The sequence below is a fragment of the Xyrauchen texanus genome, chromosome 43 (genome assembly GCF_025860055.1).
Source record: "Xyrauchen texanus isolate HMW12.3.18 chromosome 43, RBS_HiC_50CHRs, whole genome shotgun sequence".
Lineage (NCBI taxonomy): Eukaryota > Metazoa > Chordata > Actinopteri > Cypriniformes > Catostomidae > Xyrauchen > Xyrauchen texanus.
Genome location: NC_068318.1, coordinates 3,044,002 through 3,068,809, shown reverse-complemented (window position 1 = coordinate 3,068,809; position 24,808 = coordinate 3,044,002). Strand labels below are relative to the sequence as shown.

Below are 24,808 nucleotides of genomic sequence, written 5' to 3'. Positions count from 1 at the left end.
AAATTTAGTATTGCTTCACTTATTTGACATCTGTTCGTTAGCAAAATGTGTTAATGAGCTTACAGTTGTTTACTGGATGAGCCATTTTTGCATTTTAGTTTCTATAAATGGTCTGGGAGTTTTGCATTGTGAATGTTACTGTATTTGTACAAATTATATCAAACTCTTTAACAAAAAGAGGAAGAAATATCCTGTTTTCCATGATATGAGACCATGTAGTGTCACGTGTTATATAAGGCATTTTTATCACATGTGTGGGAGTGTTCATCCTGTAATTGCAGTGTAAATGTTTCACCATTAGCAGATTGTAGCGGTGTTGTTAATTGTGTTGTATTTGCTGTGTTTAGAGAGCACATCCTGAAGACAGCTAAAGTTCTGGTGGAGGACACTAAACTGCTGGTTTCTGGAGCTGGAGCAAGTCAAGAGAAACTAGCTCAGGCTGCGCAGTCCTCCGTCAACACCATCACCAAACTAGCTGACGTGGTCAAACTGGGAGCAGGGAGTTTGGGCTCTGAAGACCCAGAGACACAGGTACTGCCCCCCCTCACCCACAGCTTAACACTAAAGACAGCTCACTTGTTTTCAAAGTGCGTGTGTGTGTGTTTGGTTCAGTCCACCGTAGAACTGTGGCGATTGTTAAATAATCGTCTAATCGTGGAAGCTTGATCTATAACTGCAATTATTGTGCTCTTTAAATTCCAATCATATTTTACAGTACAAATAAGGGAATCTTTAAGCAAATATATACAGTAAAAGCCATGAAATGCTCAGAGCAGCTCCTGAAGACCACATGAAGATTATCCACTTGTGAAGCACTGTGGAGCTTGCGCCATATGTGGACGTTCCTCCCGAACTCCAGAGAAAATAGAAGCGAGGATTTTGATAGTGAACATCTGAACATACAAAAAAATTTGGGCATGATTCCATAAGTCTAAAATTGACCAACCATTGAAAATGAATGATAAATACATTCCGGGCTCAAATACAATCAATAAATCAGCCACAATAGAAAAAACACACAGAAATTAAAAGGTGAGGCTATAATCATCCAGAGTGCAAAACATACACGCACACACACAAACACACACTCACTTATACACACTCAAAATTGAACTGGTGAGACTACAACACAGAGCATTTGTCAAATAAAACCAATAAATCAGCCTTAATGATAAACATACACTCAAAAATGAGGGAGTGAGACAATAACACACACACAAATAAATGGATGAGACTAAAATATAAAGGAAGCAGAACACACAACATATCACAAACACAGAAATAAAGGCGTGCACACATTAAGACCAGCATGGTGTGCCGAAAATGCAAAAAAATCAGTCTGTAAAGTACATGCCGTCATAACTACACACTGCCACAGACATTGCAAGATTATTTACTGTTCTAACTGTTTTTTTTTTATTGTTTACTGTTTTATGCATTTATTGTTTTTCTTTAGTGCTATTCACATCACTGACTTCAAAATGTTGCAAAATAAATTCTTACTGTAGAAAGTTTGAAATTGCAAAATATTTACTCTGATTCTCTGTTTTATACTCTTTTATTTTTTAGAAATGTATGTTAACTGCAAAAACTGACACTTAAAACACTTCAAACCAATTTAAAAATGCTAAACAAATAATAGTTTGATAATGTCTAAATATATATCCAAATGCATAACTTGTGTGGTAAAATATAAAATTAGGTTATAACAAGCAATAAGAATAAATAGTAGGTGGCTGCATAGAACACTGCCGCCATCTACTGACTATTATTGTCACAACATGATTTTCAAGTCTGATCTTGATGTGTAACACATGTAAGTTTGAGAATATGCCCATGTTTGGCTGCAGTTACAGAACTCTAGTTGTATGTTATAGTGATATGTGTTTTCTCTGTCAGGTGGTTTTGATCAATGCTGTGAAGGACGTGGCTAAAGCACTGGGTGACCTCATCAGCGCTACCAAAGCAGCGGCTGGTAAACCGCACGATGATCCAGCCATTTTGCAGCTCAAAAACTCTGCTAAGGTGCGAGACACACATAAGCTCAGTCTCAGCTCATTTACTGACACATACTGTTCTTACACATGCTCTGTTCCAATACCATCTTGCGAGAGATTAATGTAAACAGTCGGTTATGTTCAACGTGAATGTCAAAATATGGAATCTGTGCATTAATTTGCAGTGGAAATGAAGCCCAATAATCCTGCCAATGTTTATTATTTTGTTAATAGCCTGTTTATCAAACAACAATATTAAAAAGTAAAAAACTTATGGCTCATTAATTTGTCTTTTTTATTATTATTATTATTATTATTGGTATCATCTGCCTTGTTTGGCTAGCTTATCCTAAGTGACTGATAATTTTGCAGCAAATACTGTAGAGCTTAATGTCAGCCACTTAAGATAGGGGAAGTGTATTCTCGTTCCTTTTAAAAATAATATAGTCTATTCATTCCTCTCCTAATTGCACAATATGTTGGAGACCACATTGGCACTGTTATTAGTTTATTTTGATTTAATTTTGTATTTTTTGTATTGATCCAATTTGGATGATGTTCGAAGCAGATAATATTATACTTGAATCATAATGCAGAAGTTGTTTAAAGAGCCTGACGTGTAATTGTGTCATTAGGTGATGGTGACAAATGTGACATCTCTGCTCAAGACTGTAAAGGCTGTGGAGGATGAAGCCACTAAAGGCACACGAGCACTCGAGGCCACCATTGAGCACATCAAACAGGAACTGGCAGTAAGAAACACACTGTCACTGAACATAGTGCTGAAAACATGTTTAACTCTGTGAGGATATTATTTAAGCCTTGATGTCTATAGTCTTATGATTATCATATTTTTTGTCCTCACATGGGTTGTATTAAGATAATAAAGATGTAACAATACCAGGTTTTCTGCAATATCTGTACGACTGAGTTCGGTATTGACAGACAGCAGCTTTTGAACGCTCACGTGTTTTGACACCAAAACGGCTGAATCCACAGAATTGGCCATTGGTCATAATTTGGTCATCTTCTCTTCACAATTGCTTGGACCCCGATGATATCCACTTGTGGCTATATTTTTATATAATTACTGTTTACTTGAATAATTACTTGCAGAACCTGAAGCAAGGTTTAATTAAGTTAGAAACACTTGAAGGTTGTTTTAATTTAATTTGTTAATATTAATATGTACCTTTTTATTTACATGTTCAAAAGCATTTTTGTGTTTGATGTGGTATCTAAATCATATATAGAGAATCGTAAACATTTCACTGATATTGGTATCAACTGCTGAAATGTTGGTATTGTGACAACACTAGACCTCATGCTGTGGTTTTGTTAAATGTGTGTCTGTGTGTGTGGTCTGTTTGTTTATCAGGTGTTCAAGAGTCCGGATCCTCCTCCTAAGACGGCCAGTCCAGAGGAGTTCATTCGCATGACTAAAGGCATCACCCAGGCTACAGCTAAAGCAGTGGCTGCTGGGAACTCATGCCGTCAGGAGGATGTGATCGCCACCGCTAACCTATGCAGACGAGCCATCGCTGACATGCTCCACTCCTGCAAGGTGACGCCACCCGCATACCACTGTCAATACATGACAAAAGCCACATGCACAGTTATGTTAATGAATTTTGATAAGCACATAATGCATATGTCATGTAAACTTAAAGCAAAATGATATTAGATTATCTGAATACACAGCCAAAGTGAAGTTGAGGGTAATACTTGTTCAATTTTGGTGTAGTTTTGTGAACTTTTGTCTTAATAAAGCAGTAAGCCATGAGAGGATGTGCGTTACAGGGATTTAACCTACACGACTGACAGCTCTGGTATTCTGGTATTCTTCAACTTTCAACTTTAAAAAATGTCAAGTCTGCCAGTAACATAGCAATTTTAAGTGAAGGCTCAAATTCAAAACTGCTTTATCAGTACTTGGTATCGGTGAATACTCTAAGACTAGGCCTTCAATAATTTGGTATTGGTGCACATTTCATTTTAACCTGAAATTGTTTTTTATATTTAAGAAAATTCATGTCCATTTGTGAACAACCCCCAAAAATATTTGGTTTGCCTCATCTGTTGTGCAGCAAGCAGCGTACCACCCGGAGGTGAGTCGTGAAGTTCAGACTCGAGCACTGTCCTTCGGCTCCGAGTGTGCTACAGGTTACCTGGGTCTACTGGAGCATGTGTTAGTGGTGAGTTAACAGTGTTTAGACCAGACCACCCTGAAAGCTCCCATAAACACACACAGACACACACACACACACACACATATGTTGGTCTACCTATCATTATGAGGACTTTCCATAGACATAATGACTTTTATACTGTACAAACTATAGATTCTATCCTCTAAACCTAACACAACCCCTAAACCTAACCCTCACAGAAAACCTTCTGCATTTTTACATTTTCAATAAAACATTGTTTAGTATGATTTTTAAGCGATTTGAATTATGGGGACACTAGAAATGTCCTCATAAATCACATTTATAGCATAATACCCTTGTAATTAATAATTTGTAACTTACAAAATTGTCCTCGTAAATCACAAAAACACGCGCACACACACACACATGTTGGTGCAGCTATCATTATGAGGACTCTCCATAGACATAATGATTTTTATACTGTATGAACTATAGATTCTATCCCCTAACCCTAACCCTCACAAAAAACTTTCTGCATTTTTACATTAAAAAAAAAAACATTGTTTAGTATGTTTTTTTAAGCTATTTGAATTATGGGGACTATTGAAATGTCCTCATAAACCACATTTATAGCATAATAACCTTGAAAAAAATGCCAGTTTGTAACCTAAAAAAATCATCCTCTTAACCACCAAACCTCCCCCCACTCACACACACACACACACACACACAGTAGAGTAGAGGGAAGGGTCATTAGTGTTATCCTATGTGAAAGCAGACTTAAGTTATCCTGTTATTTCCTGTTATTTAATTTATTAATTGTCATAATAGAGTTTAGCATAGACAATGACTCTCTTAAAATTTGTTATGCTGGCTTGATAAATTATTGCAATGTTTTCCATCCTTCATTTTCTGTTTTCTCTGCTGTGTGTGTGTGGTCGCTGTGATAGCCGGTGAGTAAAAAGTGATTGAAGTGCATGTGTGTGTGTGTGTGTGTGTGTGTGTGTGTGTGTGTGTGTGTGTGTGTGTGTGTGTGTGTGTGTGTGTGTGTGTAGAAACGCACAACTTCTTAACAAGAGGCAAAAGAGGGGCCTGGGTAGATCAGCCAGGATAAACATGGTTTGTGTTTATATCATAATATATAGGAGGGCCTGGGAAGCTCAGTGGTAAAGACACTGGCTACCACCCCTGAAGTTTGCTAGTTAGAATCCCAAGGCGTGCTGAGTGATTCTAGCCAGGTCTCCTAAGCCAGGGGTTCCCAAACTTTTCCATGACAAGGCCCCCCAAATACCACTAGGTTCTGGCCAAGGCCCCCCTTTTCCATGATGTGTTATTAAACCCATCGACAATACTACGGCAAATGTAGAAATAAATAAATAAAACATTTAGGTGAACATCCATTAACCTTTATTGGTGTTGTAATAATAATATTAGTATGTCAGATCTTCAAATCTGGTACAGTAATTTCAACATCTTCAAATCTGGTACAGTAATTTCAACATCTTCAAATCTGGTACAGTAATTTCAACATTCAACATTGTATCTTTGTGTGTCAGTGAATGGAAAAAGAGAGAGATCTTAACGAGAGGGTGTGTGTGTGTGTGTGTGTGTGTGTGTGTGTGTGTGTGTGTGTGTGTGTGTGTGTGTGTGTGTGTGTGTGTGTGTGTGTGAGAGAGTATATTAATGGGATGGGTGGGCATGGTGGCTCCTACACACTTTGTCAAGCCTGGGCTTTATGTCTGTCAGTGCAACACGCATGTCACTCTCCACATTTAGACGTGCTCTGTGTTTTGTTTTAATTACTTTTAAAGTTGAAAAACCAGACTCACACAAATAAGTGGTTGCGAAAGGAAGAAGGCATTTCTTCCAGCTAGGAAGAAAAGTCATTTCTTACATACATCCAGTAGTTAGAGAGGGAAATTTCATTTTTAAATCCCATGAAGTAGTCATTTCAATCTGTTTGATGAGAGCCGTCACCCCACTGTTCTTCCCAGTCATAGCCGTGGCCCCGTCAGAACACACACCCACGCAACGAGACCAGTCAAGTCTATTTGAATTAATATATTTGTCCAGCACTTGAAAAATCTCTTTCCCAGTAGTTCTACTTTCAAGTGCCTTACAAAATAAAATTTCCTCAATGATCATTTCTTGGGAAATGAATCTGATGTACACAAGCAACTCGACAGCGTTAGCCACATCCGTACTCTCATCTAGCTGCAGTGCAAAATATTCGCTAGCTCTCACCTGGTCCAACAGTTGAGCAGACACATCCTCAGCCATTTCTCCAATACGTCTGCACAGTGTTATCAGAGAGTGGTACAGCGTCAATTTTCTTGGCAGCATCCTCACCAAGTAGCTCTTTAACAATGTCTTTGGTAGCTGGTAGTATCAAATCCTCCCAATTGTGTGCGACTTTTTAGCTCGCGCAATGTGAAAGGAAGCCAAAAACGATGCCCTCAATGCTCTCTCAGGTACAGTAGCTTGCCACGGCTCATCAGGTTTTTTCCTTTTTAAAAATCTATCCATTTTGATAGAGCTAGCCAGCTAACTAAATAAATAGCTGAATAGCTGAGCACTGGCTGTTGTTACCAAGGCTACACTGACAGATTACGTGTGGTGTACCAGCCAATCAGAAAGATTAGCATTAAAAGTTTAATGTTTAGATATGCGACAAATTATTATAATGCTATTTCATAACAATACTCATAATAATATAAATATTTTTATATATATTTTTAATATTTATAAAATGTATAAAAAAAAATATCTATTTTTTTTCCTTCCAACTTGCTGCAGCGGCCCCCACTTTGAAAACCACTATCCTAAGCAACCAAATTGGCCCAGTTGCTAGGGAGGGTCACACGGGATAACCTCCTCATGGTCGCTATAATGTGGTTCACTCTCGGTGGCGCGCGTGGCGAATTGTGCGTGGATGCTGTGGTGGATGGCGTGAAGCCTCCACACGCGCTATGTCTCCGTGGTAACGTGCTCAAAAAGCCACATGATAAGATGCATGGCTTGACGGTCTCAGGCGCAGAGGCAGCTGAGATTCGTCCTCTGCCACCCGGAATGAGGCGAGTCACTACGCAACCACTAGGACTTAGAGCACATTGGGAATTGGGCATTCCAAATTGGGAGAAAAAAAAATATATCATAATATATAGATCATTTGTTTCTGTGCTTGATTTTAAGGACATTTTGTTAACGCTTGCACAATAAACCATTTTGGTACTGAAATCTGAAGCAAGACCATTTGAGAAATGATGCTTTTTTTCTATTTTTATGGGTAATTTTACTAAAGAGCTCTGACACACTGTTCAGCTGACCTGCATGTATTGACTGTGACCCCAGCTAACATTTTGATCATATATTTAAGACTGTATTATGGTGATTTGTTAATTGAGTACTGCTGTATTAGAGGAGGCCATTGCAGGAGGGATTGTCAAATATTTACAGCAAGAGACAGACTTTTAAAGTGTTTATATATACATGTGTGGGTTTGTGTGTGTATCTGTTCTTGTCTGCATCATTCCCAGCATTCCAGCATTCCTGCTCATGGAGTCTTTTCTCAGCTGTCTATTCTAACAAAATATCTTTTAATGCCACACACCTGTTACACTGTCACCAACACTGACTTTGAGGACACACTGAGGACACACACTCATAGCAGAGGGATGATTGGGGATTAGAATGTTCGTGTGTTCAGCAGGTTTCTTTTGCATGAGTCCATGAGAGTATAAAAGCACTGAACACTGTTTAATATGTATCATTAGTGTCAGATTAGTGTCTTAATTTCTCCTCGTTTAATCAGCATCATATGTGTACATTTTTGCCAATTGTTTCTGATCACAGATTTTTGTCCACAGATAATTCATAAACCCACTCACGACCTCAAACAACAGCTGGCCAACTACTCAAAACGTGTGGCTAGCTCAGTGACGGAGCTCATACAGGCAGCAGAGGCCATGAAAGGTATGACATAATAGACACTGTTCATGTACATTCGAATTCCCTCCTCCCCATGCAGGTCTCTTTGCACATTGTATTATTTGGCACTGTTGCAATAGCAACCTGAGTGTCACCATGAGTTAAAGTGGCAGCTGTTTACTACTCAAATTAGGTATTGACTCAGGAGAAGAAGATGCTAAAAATAAAAAGCATTGTTAAAAGGGTCATGGCTTAAGGGAATCAAACTTTCTTTGATATTTTGACATACAGTATGAGGACATTATGCTATAAAAACATACTGTAAGTTTCAGAACTCAAAACTTCCTCCATGCAAAAAAACAAAAACAAAGCTGCAAAAACACCTCATTCTCTACTCCCGCAACTTTCTGTCATCACACGGGGGCTCATTAATGCATGACTACCTTCACAGCAAGACATCAACGCTAGGCTTGAGATCGATACCTTCTTCACGCATTGATAATCAGACATTTTTCCTAATGATTGAAGATATATGTAACAGTTCAAGGTCGGGCATGTATGAGGCGGGAAGCGGCTGAACAGTTAACAAAGTTTTATTGTCAAACTTAACTTAAACCAAACATAAACAAACACAGACACACGTGCAACATGGCCGCGTACATCTCTCTATCAAAGTGGCGCCTCTGGTTCCCCTTTATCTCGCTCTCCCGCTGATTAGCTGTTTCAGTGCTGGCCGTGCACCCTCACGGCCAGCCATGCCCTCCTCCTCATCACAATATATATCACCTTTTTTTTTTCAGATGTAAATGGGGCTGCTCTTTGCACAATAGTCTGTCTCTTCAAGCATATTTCTCAACACAACTTTGGTAAAGAGTGAGCGGCAGAGTAAATTAAAGGGGGTCGCACACTGAACATGTCTGGCTATGAAATGGCGCATTCTAAAATTAGAAACAATAATTTTGGATGAAGGTACTCACACATACGGCAATTTGCATAGTTTTCCACTAAATTCTACCCAAATAATTATCATAGGACATAGATTATTTTCTCTAGCCATCAGTGGATGATATATTTCATACACTTACCTGCAAACTCACCATCACGGTTCATTCTTGAAGTACTAAAACTTTCTTAACTTTTGTGTGTATGGTGACTAGATTAGACATGTGTAGACAGCACCACTGAAAAAACATTAATATAAATAAAATAAATTAATGTCTTTCTATGTATTTTGTACTCTTATAATAGAGATTATTTATAATTACACACATCTCACATATAATAAAGTTTTAAGGACATTTTACAGGTTTTTTTACAGGAAATTTTTACTGTGGTTTGACTGGTTGTGATGTCTTTAGGCACAGAGTGGGTGGACCCTGAAGACCCCACTGTCATCGCAGAGAACGAGCTGCTGGGAGCTGCGGCCGCCATTGAAGCTGCTGCCAAGAAACTCGAGCAACTCAAACCTCGAGCCAAACCCAAGGTGACGAGACATTTACCCACGTCCCTCAGGACACACGCGTTTCTTTATAACTCACGTCAGCTTAACTAATACAGTATACTGCTTGACATTTACATTTATCCTGTTAGTGAACCCTGCCCTCATCCACTGATCCGATGAAGTGTTTTCAGTGTTTTACAAAGAACCCGAACATTATGCTATATTAAAAGTGTAGATACCGTTATGGAAATTGACATGAATAAAAGTGGCTAATGACAAAAATACTTAAGTACATTAAATATCAGCTACTTAAATAATTTTACAGAAGTATCAGTAGTACAGGTGAATAGCATAAAAAAACGTCACAGCTGATTATACTGTGAATAGCGGGGGTTTTAACAATGTGCTGGACTCTATTTTGGGGTATGTATGTTGGGGTATGTGAGTTATTGTCCTGCTACGTTGGCCCTCTGGTGCACAGCACAACAAAATAACAAAGTAAATTAATAAAAATGAAATATCCCCCAAGACATATCTAGGGACCAGTATAATATCATACAGACGTGGTGGTGGGCACTTCAACTTTGGCCAGTAAGCAACCAGTACAGCATGTGCTAAAGAACAAATGCAACTTACTGAAGCCCATCATAGAAATTTTGCTCACAACACCACCACCATTCACACTTTCTTCAGAAAATATAAAAATAATATTTTGAATATTGAACATAAATCTTATCGCACATAACTTTATCAATATATCACATTGTTGATAAAAATAAATAAATATATTGCCAAAAATATATAGTCTCTTTTCTTTAAGATTCCGCTGTCAAGACACAACATGTGTTGTTCTGGGTGCTTCTCTTAGGATTTACATTTGTGATTCATGAAACAAATAGTTCAGACTGCTTTTCGAATCGATTTGACTGATTCAAAACAATCAAATTGATAAAAATATTCGTCTCAAACAATTCATTCACAAATCAGACATCGCTTTAACAGTGTTTCTTGCAACAACAAAACAATTCCCACTTTGTGAGCTTGCAGTCTGAATTGAATGTGATGAGATAAATAGATTGTGTGCCGCAAAGTAACACAAAAACAACATGTCTTTCTATTGCATTGTTTGGGCTGAAGATTAAAATCGATATCCAAGTATGAAATGTACAATTATTAAACCGCAAAGACTGAGATGTACATGCATTACTCGTTTGCAGTTATGCTCTGGGCACACGTGAGGCTCATGATAAAAGTTTCAGAGCGGATTTGTGCTTGCTCCACGAATTCCATCGTGCGCTTATATAAACAAATGTGCTGTGTTCGATTCAGTTTGGTAACGTGTGCTGAGCTTGTTATATTTACAGCACTCCAAATTCATTTTAATTGGCTGCTACAAGTTACACAAATCTAAAATAACCCTATGTCACCATTTCTTTGTGGACTGAAGAGGAGATGAGAGCATTTCACCATATTTGGAATGAGGCCTGCTGTTTGAGGGTTTAACCACACCTCATAGCAATACCAAATACAAGTTAACTTTGTACAACTGTAGATCTCATCAAGCTGGACAACTTTCACCCTCATAGTCATAGGCTCTGCCCAACAGGAAGTCTGAAATGTTGAATTGTTTGAAAAACGCATACTCTGGAATTTGAAATACTACTCATAGGGGATTCATGTGACAGGCATCAAACGTGGGCAACATCATGCCAAGACATTGAAGATGCTAAATTGCGATCAGGTTTTTGATATTTCAAATGGTGTTGCCGTGGTGAGGCGATAAATTAATTGCTAAAAATGAAAAGGAGGAAGTGCTTATATCTTTGGTGTTCATTGTGCGATTGAGATCAAAATTTAGATTTATTTTTGATATTGGGGGCTGATTAAATTAATGGTGAAAAATGGAAACAGGAAGTGTTTCGTATCTTTTGTGTGCAATATGTGATTTAGATCAATATTGAGATGTATCTTTAGTCTTGGGGGCTAATCACATGGATTTGACTATTTTGTGCCACAGTCATAGCGCCACCACCTTGCAGCAGGAAGTGTGGCTCTTACAACAGACATTAAATAATCCTCTTATATTTATTTAAATAGCTTCAAAATAGTTTAGATTGATGTCAAATGCATGTGTCCACCTTGCATTGTTTTCCAAAAGGGTGGAAATGGACTCAAAGTGCTTGGGACCGTCATCGCTGATTCCAGCTACATTTTTCTCTTTAAAATGTAGTGAAGTTAAAGTAGAAGTCAATAGAAATGTTGCTATTCGAGCAAAGTAGAAATATTAAATAAAATTAAAGTATTTGTTCTTTTTCAATGTACAACTCGTGAGTGTTTTTTACAAAGACATTTTTATTATTTTTATTTAAAGACCACTTCTGTAATGTTCCACTGAAATATTCCAGTGACATTTAATCGAAAAGTAAATTATCCATTTTGATTGATATTGGCTGTAATATTATTGTGTTGCCCAATGGTAAAAGATAGCACTAAATATATTTATAAGATAACCAAAAGATTCAAGATTACCTTTAAATACTGTTTTATTGAACTATTCCTGTTTGCATTGCCAAGTTTGGATTTGGATAAAAGGTTTAACAAATCATATGAATTGTGAATGCTGTTATGATCAAACATTGTGCATGAATTGTCCATCATTATTTGCACTGGATTTCGAAAATAAAACCAGAAACAACTGTGATGTGCACATGTGTAAATAAAATAAAAAAATAAAACTAATGCTGTTCAAACAGACAGGAAATGAATACATGTTTATTTGTTTACAGGAAGCTGATGAGAGTCTAAACTTTGAGGAACAGATTCTGGAAGCAGCTAAATCCATCGCTGCCGCCACCAGTGCATTAGTCAAAGCTGCATCTGCCGCTCAGAGAGAACTAGTAGCTCAGGGCAAGGTACAAACACAGCACACTCTACTGTCAGTTACTCCATATGTTTTCCATTCCTAGAGCCACCATATTCAGTGTTATGATTATTCCAATTCATAAGTATACCAGTGATCCGTCTCTTCTAAATTGTCTGTTCCTGTTCAGTATATTTAAGAGTGGATGAATGTGAAATCTTTGACTTTGTTCAGTTTAATTCAGATGCAATTTTTCTTTCTGTCAGGTGGGGGCGAGCCCAGCAAATGCCGTGGATGATGGACAGTGGTCTCAAGGTCTCATTTCAGCTGTAAGTGTCAGCCCACCTGTTTCTGCTACAGTTTGTGTGGGAAGTGTTTAAACTGAGAGATTTCTACTAGTTAACTTTGTTTCCTATTATGTAATTGGATGCCTGTGGTCACACAAAATCATTTCACAGTTTGATACAATTGGTTAATTGCATGTTTTTTTTGTTTTTTGTTTTTTACATTATTTCACTATACATCTACTGTGTTGTAGGCCCGTATGGTGGCAGCTGCTACCAGCAACCTTTGTGAGGCAGCAAATTCTGCGGTTCAAGGTCACGCCAGCGAGGAGAAGCTAATTTCTTCAGCTAAACAGGTGGCAGCATCCACAGCTCAGCTGCTGGTGGCCTGTAAGGTGAAGGCTGACCAGGACTCCCAGACAATGAAGAGACTGCAGGTCTGTGTGTGTGTGTGTGTGTGTGTGTGTGTGTGTGTGTGTGTGTGTGTGTGTGTGTGTGTGTGTGTTCTGTACTTTCATCTCAGTTTTATTGAGTAAGATATTTGAGTAAGATGTCTTTGCTCAAATCTAATTGGGCAAGAAGCTTTTCAAGAGTTCTGATAATAAAAAGAATAGATAGACAGAATAGAACTGCTGTTTGGTAGGAAATAGGTCAGAGCTAGAATTGATGAAATAGTTGTGTAAAATGTTAGTTACTCAATATTAACTTGTAGAACTGGGTAGGGTTACACCAGCTGTGAGTATGGTCTGACTTAAGTTGGGATGTAAAGTTCACACTAAAGGCTTAGTAACCACTTAATTTGGTTGCACCACCTGTTCTTAAGGCTAAACATATCTAGCAGGTTGTAAGCTCTCCATGAAGTAATGAGTAGTCAAATAAAATTATGTTTACCTTTATTGATCCAATAAGCAGCATTCACATTTGTACACAGAAGTGTTAAAAGGACGTGAAAAGGACGTCAAAGACAACTAATAGTACAAATAATAGTACTTCAGTTTGACACATTAGTGAACACTGAGTTCTCTGTTGCTTTGTGTCCATCTGGACAAAGTAGTTAAATATTTAGTGACACAATGAAACCCATCACACGCCAGTAAGACAGCTGTTGTCCTGCACAGGGAAAGGGTTGAGGTTAAATTTAGAACCAAACAACTCTGAGGTGAAGAAGAGAGAGCACAAATGAAGAGCAACATATAGTCTTTAAATACAACAGGAAATAAAATAATAAATACTGTATATCTGTCTGTAATGGTCTCTCTTTATGTACTCCTGCACTCTCTCTGTCTTTGAGTAATATCTGTGTAAAGCTCCATGTTTGGTTGCCTTATTAAACAGTAACTGTATGTTGGTTGTGTAACAGTAAGATGTTACAGAGGTAACGGTGGAGGAAGAATATGCGCGTAGTTGAAGCAAAACTTACCCATGGACTTTATCTTTTTATCAACATCAAGATTTTAGGTTCAAATCTATGTAAAGTATTCAAAATAAATTTTATCACATTGTTGCCTTCACTAGATATTTTAAATGGCCCTGCGGTGTTACAAATTAATTTGCTCTTTAATTATAAGCTCATTAAATCTGCATTTACAGTAATTATAAAATAGTAATTATTAAAATAGTTTCAGATGGAGTGGACACAGGACTTGCCCAAAGCATTTCATATCATCAATCCAGACAAAAGTTTATCAACAAGTCTTTCACAGTCCAGCTGTCTGATATTTATTGTGCACTAATGAGGGCTCGTGATAACAGCAGTGCTGAAGGAGCAGTGAACACTGAATTTAAGTCTACAGAACGCTGTTGATTAAACTACTTAATTGTATCTAATTATAGTTCTATTTCATTTCAATTTAAAGATATATGTTTCATATTGCAGGCTTTTTAGTCTGTAGAGATTCATAATAAGGTTTTGAAATGCAGATTGATACAAAGTTATTTTTGAAATCTCCAGTTAAAGGAATGTTACATAAGTTAAGCTCAATCAACAGCATTTGTGGCATAATGTTGATAACCACAAAAAATGATTTAGGTTCGTTCATCCTTTTCTTTAAAAAAAAAAAAAAAAAAAAAAAAGTACAGTGCAAAAAAGTAGGTTACAGTGAGGCACTTGATTGTGGGCCAATCCTGAAAAAGGTTTCAAAAGTATAACCACAAGACATAAACAATGTGCATGTAAACTAAAAAAAAATCACTTGGTAACCTTTTCTGTGTAAAGTTATAGCCAATTTTACAACTTCATTACCATGACGATGTACTGTCAACTAACCCCAATAAAATGACTGTAAAAATGACAATTTAAACAAATTTACAGCTCACATAATACACAAAATAATGAATGCAAATGCTTTTATAAGCTCCATATTTCTGCCTTTACACCCTCCAAAAATAGTCCACATTCACATCCATTGTAAATGTCTCACTGTAACCTCCATTTTTGCTTTTTTTTTTTTTTTTTTTAAAGAAAAGGAAGAAGAGTCTAAATTCATTTTTGTGGTAATCATCAACATAGTCACAAATGCTGTCGATTGAGCTTAACTTGTTTTGAAGCCGGAATATTCCTGTAAGGAAAGTCATTTTAAACAGCAAGTCTTGAATATGAGTTGATTTCTTACCAAAGACATGTGCTGTTATATCTTCTGGTCTTTTGACCAAGAAAAACCAGACAGCTGAAAACACACACGTGGATCGATCAGCATGTTACCCGTCACCTAAAGTAGTATATTCTACATTGTTTTGAGTTGAGGTGGTAAATACACTTGTTAATTGAACTTAAGTACAAGATGATACAATGACAACTCCACATGTTGAGGTGACTGGAAAATTTGAAGACTGTTAATTGTCAGCTCATAAAAAACACTTTGCTGAGGCAATCAGTAACTACGTTTCCATCCAATGATTTTTTTGAGAAAAACGTTTTAGTGCATCAAAATAAAACTGATGGAAATTTCACAAGTGATGACATAATATAAACATAATGACATAAACAGTGCCATGACGATACACTTTTGTGTCGGAACCGGTGCCAACCTGTGATAGGCGCAACATCAGGACCAATCAGACGGCAACTGCTCCCTATTGATTGCAATTCCTCTTCTGATTGCTTTTATTTGTAAGATGGCTAATTTTAATGAATTGTCTTAATAATCTCCCCATTTTACCAAAACTTCAGAGGAAAAACATCTTTTAGGAACATCTGGGAGGCAAATGAGCGATAAACCGACATTTCTGTATAGAAATGGCTTAAGGGCAGATTTTTGTGATGAACACCCAAAGTGTTTTTTAGGCATGATGTCATCACGCACTCCATTTTTATAGATAAAAGGCCATTTGATTGGAAACAGGCAGAAGACAGCAAACTTTTCTTTACGTATTTTCACTTTGCCGTTAACAAAACAGCACAAAAAGTGGATGGAAACTAGATTATTGAAATCCATTAATCTTTAAAGTGTCATGAAACAGCAGTTTTGGGAAAATGTGGTAAACAGGAGAGTGAGGGGAAGACTGCATTTCAGAATGTGAATGAACAATTGCATTCTGCAAAGTGCTTAAATACTGTATTTTTTACACTGTTATGATCGGTTAACACGCTTACACGTTTTTGATGCCGATTTACATCATGTCATACCGTGTCTGTTTCAAACAATTCCCAATCTGCCTCTCCATATATCTATAAACTCTTGTTAAAACTGCTTGTTGCAGTTTTGGAGTCCTTTTCAGTGGGTAGAAGACATTAAAGGCAAAGTTTTCATTGCACAGTTATGTCTGTATGAGGATCAGAACCGCATTATCTTCTATATATGCATTGCTATAGGCTTATCAGACCACTCTTTAAAATGTAGGAGCTTAATCTGTAAATGAAACACAAGTTATTGCAGTTTACTGATAATGTAATCAATAATGTATCCCATAAAAGGTAACTGTAATCTGATTACACACATTTGAAATGTAATGTAATCCAACTACAAGTACCTGATTTTTGCATATATCAATATTTGCTGAGAATTCATTCTAAATAGAATTACATTTCATTATTGTGGCAGACGAATAAAAAATTGACTAGAGAATACAAAAAGTCAATCTGTCCGAGGTAGACAAGGCTGTTCTCAAAGGGCATCTGTCTGCATTATTTTTGTTGGTCTATGTATTCGTGTGTCTGATAGACATTGTTTGTCGGTGAGTGCCTCACCATGGTTCTGTCAAGTTTCACTGGTTTTAATGTCTCGTCATAAATGCTGTGTTTTTATTATGCTGTGTAAAGTTAAATTAAATTTGAAAACATTGAAAAACTTATCTCAAGATTCCTGCATTTTGTAAATAATTACCAAATTTTTACTATTGGGTGAACTATACCTTTAATGTATGAGTCAGTGCTTCATCTAACAGAGATAAATCAAACACTCCTCTCAAGCCTAAATCACACCTTCAGTCTGCACAGCACCTCAAAAGGCATAAGAAAGAAAAAATAATTCTTGGAACGTCTGGCGAGGAACGCTGGGTATGTTTCAGGCTGCTCCCTCCACAGCTGCATTGCCTTTTAAAGTCATCCTCCCTCGAGTCCTGGCTCAAGCAGAACGTCCTGACAAATACTGTCCTCGCTAATGATGAGAGAAAAGAGTGAACATCAAACTGATCAGTTAGATGTCTGCTATTCCTGTGAACCATATTGGTAAATTGATTGTTTCACACTATGATTCATCTTTTGAGGAGATGAATACGGTAAATAATCATTGACATTCATGCAGATTGAACAATATAGTGATGATTGTCAAGTATTGCCACAGATTTGCCATAACAGTTAAAGAGTTGCAAACTGGCAGTCTTTTTTGGGGGGTTTTTTGCCACATATTAACCAGAAGTTTGCCCCAAATAAACAGTTTTTAGAAGAAAAGTGCACAAAACACATGAGTGGCAATTACCTGCAAATATACACCAATCAGCCACAACATTAAATCCACCTGCCTAATATCGTGTAGGTCCCCTCGTGCCACCAAATCAGCTCCTACCCGTCAAGGCATGGAATCCACAAGATCTCTGAAGGTGTCCTGTTATCTGGCACCAAGTGATTAGCAGTAGATCCTTTAAGTCCTGTAAGTTGCGAGGTGGGTCCTCCATTGATCAGAAATGTTGGTCCAGCACATCCTATAGATGCTCAATCAGATTGAGATCTGGGGAATTTGGAGGCCAAGTCAACACCTTGAACACTTCATCATGTTCCTCAAACCATTCCTGAACAATTTTTGCAGTGTGACAGGGTGCATTATCCTGCTGAAAAAGGCCACTGCCATCAAGGAATACCATTGCCATGAAGGGGTGTATGTGGTCTGCAACAATCTGTTGGAAGGTTGTATGTGTCAAAGTAACATCCACATGAATGCTAGGACCCAAGGTTTCCCAGCAGAACATTGCCCATAGCATCACACTGCCTCTGCCAGCCTGCCTTCTTCCCATGGTGCTTCCTGCTGTAAACAACTCTCACGCACCTGGCCGTCCATATGAACTAAAAGAAAACGTGATTCCTCAGACCAGGCCACCTTCTTCCAATGCTCCATGGTCCAGTTCTGACTCTCATGTGCCCATTTGAAGGCGCTTTCGGGGTCTGCACGGGCATCTGACCAGTCTGCGGCTACGCAGCCCCATACGCAGCAAGCTACAATGCACTGTGCATTCTGACACCTTTCTATCTTGGCCAGCATTAAGTTTTTCAGCAATCTGTGCTTCCGTAGCTCTTATGTGGGTTCAGACCAGAAGGGCTAGCCTTCACGCCCCACGCAATGAGCTTGGGCGCCCATGACCCTGTTGCCGGTTCACCGGTTGTCCTTCCTTGGACCACTTTTGGTAGGTACTATCCACTGCATACCAGGAACACCCCACAAGACCTGACATTTTATAGATGCTTTGACCTAGTCTGGCCCTTGTCAAAGTCACTCCGATCCCTTTCCTTGCCCATTTGTCCTGCTTCCAACACATGAACTTCAAGAACTGACTGTTTACTTGCTGCCTAATATATCCCAACCCTTGACAGGTGCCACTGTAATGTGAGAATAAATGTTAACCTCCAATGTGCTGTCTGTCTGCACTACACTTTTCTTATCAGTGGCACTTTTGTTGGCACTGTGCCCGTAGTGCTACACTGAAATCAGCATCATGCTGTTGTGTCATGTGATGCGGTGCGGCAGAAGTTGTGTGATAAAGTGAATTTTGAAGAATTTTAAGGAAACTCTCATCCTTAAATTTGCTGAGAATTTGTACTTTTGGTCTATTTGTTGGCTTTTTATAGGGAGACATGATCAGTACTCTGACATACTGTTGTTTTGTCATCAGGTTGCCGGGAATGCGGTCAAGAGGGCATCAGATAATCTGGTGAAGGCAGCGCAGAAGGCTGCATTTGAGGCTCAAGACGATCAGGCTGTGATAGTGAAGAGCAAGATGGTGGGCGGCATCGCTCAGGTAAAAACAACATTAGTAAAACACCGTTACAATTTCACAACTCATTTTGAGATCTTTTACATCTGAATTGAGGAATATATGAGTAATCCAAAAATGAAAAAATAGTTTATAGATTTGTTTAAGTATAGGATGTATGGCATGCTTCATTGATTTTCAGGGACACTATTACCTTCATGATGACATATTTCTATCCAAATAAAACTGTTGTCTATTTATGTTAAATACTTTAGTTGAATCTTTTTATTAAAATACATTTTTAATCTGAAAAATTATGACTGCTGCTTAGAAAACAGGCAATACAAATGTAGTGCTAAAAAATGCACAAGACATCATAAGAATAATCGTTCTGCTAGATTCTAGAGTATTTAGTCCTCCCCTTTTTTTTTCATGAAATCGCTTCATAATACAGTAGCTACACTTTCCACAACACTCACCTCTGAGACTGTAAATACAGATGTCTGCCAGTTGCAGGACACTACCGTGTCTGCAAACCCACTAAATCCCATAACTACAGTAGAATATTATAAAATATGTCAGATTCAAAAAAATCAGAGAACATTTTTGCCCCAGCATTTGAAATATCTGGGACAGTTTTGTCTGATCAGTTTCCGACCATGCTGTACTTCCTGTGTCTTCCATGCATGCATTCTAGATTTTAACATGATCTTTGTGTGTGTGTGTGTGTGTGTGTGTGTGTGCTCAGATCATTGCTGCTCAGGAGGAGATGCTGAGGAAGGAGAGAGAGCTGGAAGAAGCCCGAAAAAGGCTGGCTATGATCAGACAGCAACAGTACAAGTTCATGCCATCAGAGCTGAGAGAGGACGGACAGGAGCAGTGACACACAACAGAGACTAAAACAGCCATTCTACATGGATTCATGAGCTACACGGATAATGGGAAGATAAATGAAAGATATGCAATGAGTACAAAGTGAACAATGTATCAGGATGTCTATTTTAAAAGTATTTTATTTCACATTTATGATTATTGCCATGCCAGATTTTTTTATTTTGCTTTATTGTTTTGGATTTATTTGAATAATGTGCCGCATATGCAAATCATTTTTATTAGCTTGTAATAGATCTATATACGAAAAATGAGTACTAGATAGTTTAGATAAGCAGTATTTTTAAAGCACAGTTGCTTCATTCACATGCCATGCCACAGTGTTTGTCTGGTAAGCTTTTTAAAGATGACATGGATTTCTATATTTTTGGAGGATGCATAGACATCTTCTGTTGTTCTGAGAGTTGACAGCGATTCTTCCTTTCTATTTGTCCTTTTCTGTGTCAATCTGGACCAGTGGTGCAATGATTACCTTTGCGTTGATACAATTCATAGAGAGAAAACATATCACTTTCTAAAGAAAAGAATCATAAAGCTTTCAAATGTTACAAATGTTATCTACTATTACGTTTATTACAATGTTTATCAATGTTTGTGTTAACATTTTGGTCTTCTGGCATTTCTATAAAAATTATAACTTTTATAAAGCATAAAAGCCATATTTACATGTTTGTTTGTTTGTTTGTTTGTTTGTTGCAATTCAGTGTTCATTAAATTCCCATACAGATTAGATCTCAAACAATTATGTGTAACAGATGAATTGGTTATTAATTACAATTGTTGTGTTAATCAAAGAAAAATCTGAGTGATTGTAGAGAACATTATTGAGACTGTTATTAATGGCTCAAATGCATAAACTGCTTGAGTTTTCACCATTGCTGCCTTTCCTTTTGCATCTTCCAATATATTTTATAACTGTATTTTTAACTGTTAACAGTTTTCTCACCTTAAAAACTCATAAATTCACTGTTTTCCAAAGAAATCATGTTGCATTTGTGTTTTTTTTTTTTTTTTTAAAGATACAGAGGTGCTGGTGATGTACATTATTTTCTATACCTGAAAGACTTCTCATAGACCGGTAACACTTAAATGCATCCCAAATGTGTATGACTTTCTTCTGCAAAACACAAATTAAGGTTTTTAAAAGAATTTCTCCGTTCTGTTGGGTTTCAATATGCAAGTGAATGGTGACCAGAACTTTGAAAGCCCAAAAAGGCCGTATAAAATTAATCCTTAAAACTCCATACATATACATGAGAAACAGATCAATATTTAAGTCCTTTTTTAACTGTAAATCTACTCTGACATTCAGCCACCTACTGGCAGATAGCATAAAAGGACTTCAATGTAGATCGGTTTCCCACCCACACCTATTATATTGCTTGAAAAGATATGGCTTTAACCAATGGAGTTGTTCGGATTACTTTTATGCTACCTTTTATGTCATTTTTAAACCTTCTGTGTTCTGGTCACCATTCACTTGCATTGTATGAACCAAAAGAGCTGAGATATTCTTCAAACAATCTTAATTTTTTTTCAGCTGAATAAAGTTATACATTTGTTCAGCTGCTCTCAAAGCTCCGTTTTCATAAAGGTCACCAAGTGAATTGATGCATAATTTGGAGTTCAGCCGTATACTTCAGGAAACATTCAGGAACAAGTATCAAGATAGAACATATGGGAAACCTTTGTCCATACTGAATGTAAGTGTGAAATAATGGGATGCATTTTTACTTAAGGAAATTTGATAGAGAGACTTGTAATGTGAGATAGGGGTAAGGACCAGCCGTTCAATGTTGTACCAGGGAGGGGCTCTCTCAGGTGGAAGAGACCAATGGGCGAAGTGTCTGAGATTAAAATCATAGTAATAAAACACAATTTTGGGGAGGCCTAAACTTCATTTTTCAATTTGTCTATGTAACTTACTGAAATGCAACTAAGGTTGTTTACCATTCCAAATAAAAGATAAACAAAAAAAAATTTAAATAAGAAAGAGGATCTTCTAGAGGGAGAGACTGCAGTAAATAATTTAATTTGGGGATATAATACATTTTTATAACATTGACCTTCCCAGCCATAGACAAATGTAGTGAAGCCCACCTATCAATATCACACGAGAACATTTTCATTAATGGGTCAAAATTAAGTAACTAAATCTCTCAAATTTGATGGAAATAAAATGCCAAAACATCTAATGCCTTGCTTGGGCCATTGAAAGGCGCCAAGTTGGAAAGCCATAACGGCATCTGATTTAGACCAATTCACACTATATCCTGAAAAGGCATAGATCTTTTAGATCTCAGGGTCTGAGATAAATAATAATGTGCATAGAGTAGAAGTTTATGCACCACACGTCTACTACAATGCCTCTTTTCTTAATCGTTCCAGAGCAAGACAGAAAAATAAACAGAGGACAGCCTTGCCGAGTTCCTCTACCAAAACTTAAATTATTCCATTAGCAACTCACCTCTGCCATAATACTGCTATAGGATGGAAATCCCACCCCACCCACCCCTCCAAGCCATGTTGACTACATCTGCACTGGCTGGAAGAGCTTATACAGCAGCAGGCCAAGCTGGTTCAGCACTCCACCGCATCTCTAAGCTCCTCAAACAAATGGATGAGCAAGGCCCCGATCCAGAGCTGTTCAAAGATATTTGGCAGATTTGGCTAACTCTCATGGAGATGCGTGATACAGAGAATGCCGCCCTCCTCAACACCCAGGTGTTGCCGGACAGTCTCTTTGGCAATGCCGTGGAATGCTTTTTAGAGTGCTTCATCGTGGCGCAAAAGCAATCTCAAGCGATGAAACATTTTCTGCCAAAAGAGAAGTAGCACTTTCCCTTTTCCATGGCTCAAGTGTAAGCACCCACAGTCTCAGCACGAAAAATGAGCCAACGGTAAAACCCCGGCCGGGCAGCAGAAATGTTCCTGACATGCCCAGCCCTGTGAAGAGGAGCCCAGAGCTGAAGAAGGCTCGATTTGACGCAAACATTGTTTCTCCTCTCTTCCCCATTACTGTTCATTGGGAACGGGACATTGTTCAAAATGTTGCTTCTGTGTGTATTACTCAAACAGAGTTTGTTCTCACAAAAGCAAAAAAAGCACCCATTGTACAAAAAAGGACCATTTCCTCTTCACGTATCATATACCCCACACACTATGCTCAACTGCTTCTCTATGATGAGTGGCGCTCTATCTCCTATGGTGAGCGAATCAATAAGCCTGATGTCTCACCGCGCGACCATGTGACGAGCCCTCGTGGGCGCGTCAGACTGGGTGTTAAAAATGATTGAGCACAGTTATCGGCCACCTCACTTCACCGGTGTTTTGCAATCTGTGGTCCAACCACAGGATGTGCCAGTGTTGCGCGTAGAAATGTACATTCTCCTCACAAAAAATGCAATAGAGACTGTCCCAGACTGTGACACACAGCATTATTTTCTCGTTCTGAAGAAAGACGGAGGACTTCAGCCCATTCTAGATCTGAGACACTTGAATCGCAAGCTCGCAAAGCACCAATTCAAAATTATATCTCAGTAACAGATCTTATCATACATCCGTCCTCAGGACTGGTTTGCGTCAATAGATCTGAAGGAAACGTACTTTCATGTGTTTGCATTTATCAATTGCACCACGTTTCAGACGGTTTTTAAGATTTTCGTTCGAGGGGACTGTGTATCAATTCAAAGTCCTTCCTTTCGGTCTGTCTCTGGCTCCCCGCGCATACACAAAGTGTATCAATGCGGCACTCGCCCCATTGAAAATTAACGGTATGTGTGTTATGAATTACCTCAGAAATTGCTATGACTAGCCCAATCAGAGGCACTATTGAACGAACACAGAGACTTGCGTCTTTGCCATCAGAAAAATCAGCTTTCCCCATCTGGCAAATCACCTTTTTTGGAGTTCATCTCGACTCTGTGAACATGTGTGTGCACCTCACTAACTAGTGTGTACAGACCATTCTTCTGTGTCTGTCTCAGTTCAAACTGGGTAAAACATTGCCACTGAATCATTTCAGAGAATGCTGGGTTTTATGGTGGCAGCATCCGAAGTTAGGTCTGTTACACATGAGACCTCTCCAGTACTGGTTCAAGTAGCTTGTTCCACATCACGCCTGGAGCCTTGGGCGCATGTGCATCATGGTGACTCGCTGCTATCTGGCTGCTCTAGCACCATGGACAGTGGCGGCCTTCTACCAACAGGGTGTTATGCTGGGTCCAATTTTCTGAAGAAAAGTGGTGACCACAGATGCATCCAACACAGCGCGGTGTGCAATGGACATCCGACTTTCAGCACCTGGACAGGTGCAAAACGGGAGTGGCACATCAACCGCCTAGAACTACTGGCTGTCTTTCTAGCTTTGAGAGCTTTTCATTCTGAATCAACACGTTCTGATTTGTTCGGACAACATAACAGTTGTTGCATACATAAATCACCAGGGTGGACTCCGATCGCCATAATTATTGAGCAAGACACAACGCCTCTTCCAACGTGGCGGCCGTCATCTCCTCTTGTTGCGTGGGACATATGTCCCGGGCCATCTGAATTTCGGAGCGGAACTGTTGTCACCCAGGGAGTGTTATCAGGGGAATGGAAAATTCATCCTCAAACAGTGATAAGGATTTGGGAAATATTCTGCAAAGTAGAAGTCGACCTTTTTCCTCTGCGGAGAATGCCCACTCAACCCTCAACTCCATGTCACAATCCTCGCTGGGTGTGGAAAAGCTGGTTCACAAATGGCCAGCGAAACACAAGTATTCTTTTCCCCCGGTGCAACTCCTTCATTCTGTTATCAGCAAAGTCAGAGAGGACATGTAAACAGCCAAAATGGCCCGATCGGTCCTGGTTTC

At 38.5% G+C, this 24,808-nt stretch overlaps 1 protein-coding gene across 1 annotated transcript in view; it reads left to right on the top strand.

Annotated features, from left to right (window-relative positions):
- The window catches only part of tln1 (talin 1), a 132,411-nt gene extending 111,483 nt beyond the window's left edge, over positions 1–20,928 (top strand). Inside the window, exons 45-56 of the mRNA XM_052116262.1 lie at positions 348–531; positions 1,900–2,025; positions 2,633–2,749; positions 3,376–3,561; positions 4,085–4,192; positions 8,014–8,119; positions 9,433–9,557; positions 12,302–12,427; positions 12,642–12,704; positions 12,914–13,096; positions 18,981–19,106; positions 19,810–20,928. Of these exons, the coding sequence (XP_051972222.1) occupies positions 348–531; positions 1,900–2,025; positions 2,633–2,749; positions 3,376–3,561; positions 4,085–4,192; positions 8,014–8,119; positions 9,433–9,557; positions 12,302–12,427; positions 12,642–12,704; positions 12,914–13,096; positions 18,981–19,106; positions 19,810–19,944 (1,585 nt within the window). The 3' untranslated portion in view covers positions 19,945–20,928. The remainder of the gene's footprint in view (positions 1–347; positions 532–1,899; positions 2,026–2,632; positions 2,750–3,375; positions 3,562–4,084; positions 4,193–8,013; positions 8,120–9,432; positions 9,558–12,301; positions 12,428–12,641; positions 12,705–12,913; positions 13,097–18,980; positions 19,107–19,809) is intronic.
- The last annotated feature ends 3,880 nt before the right edge of the window (positions 20,929–24,808 follow it).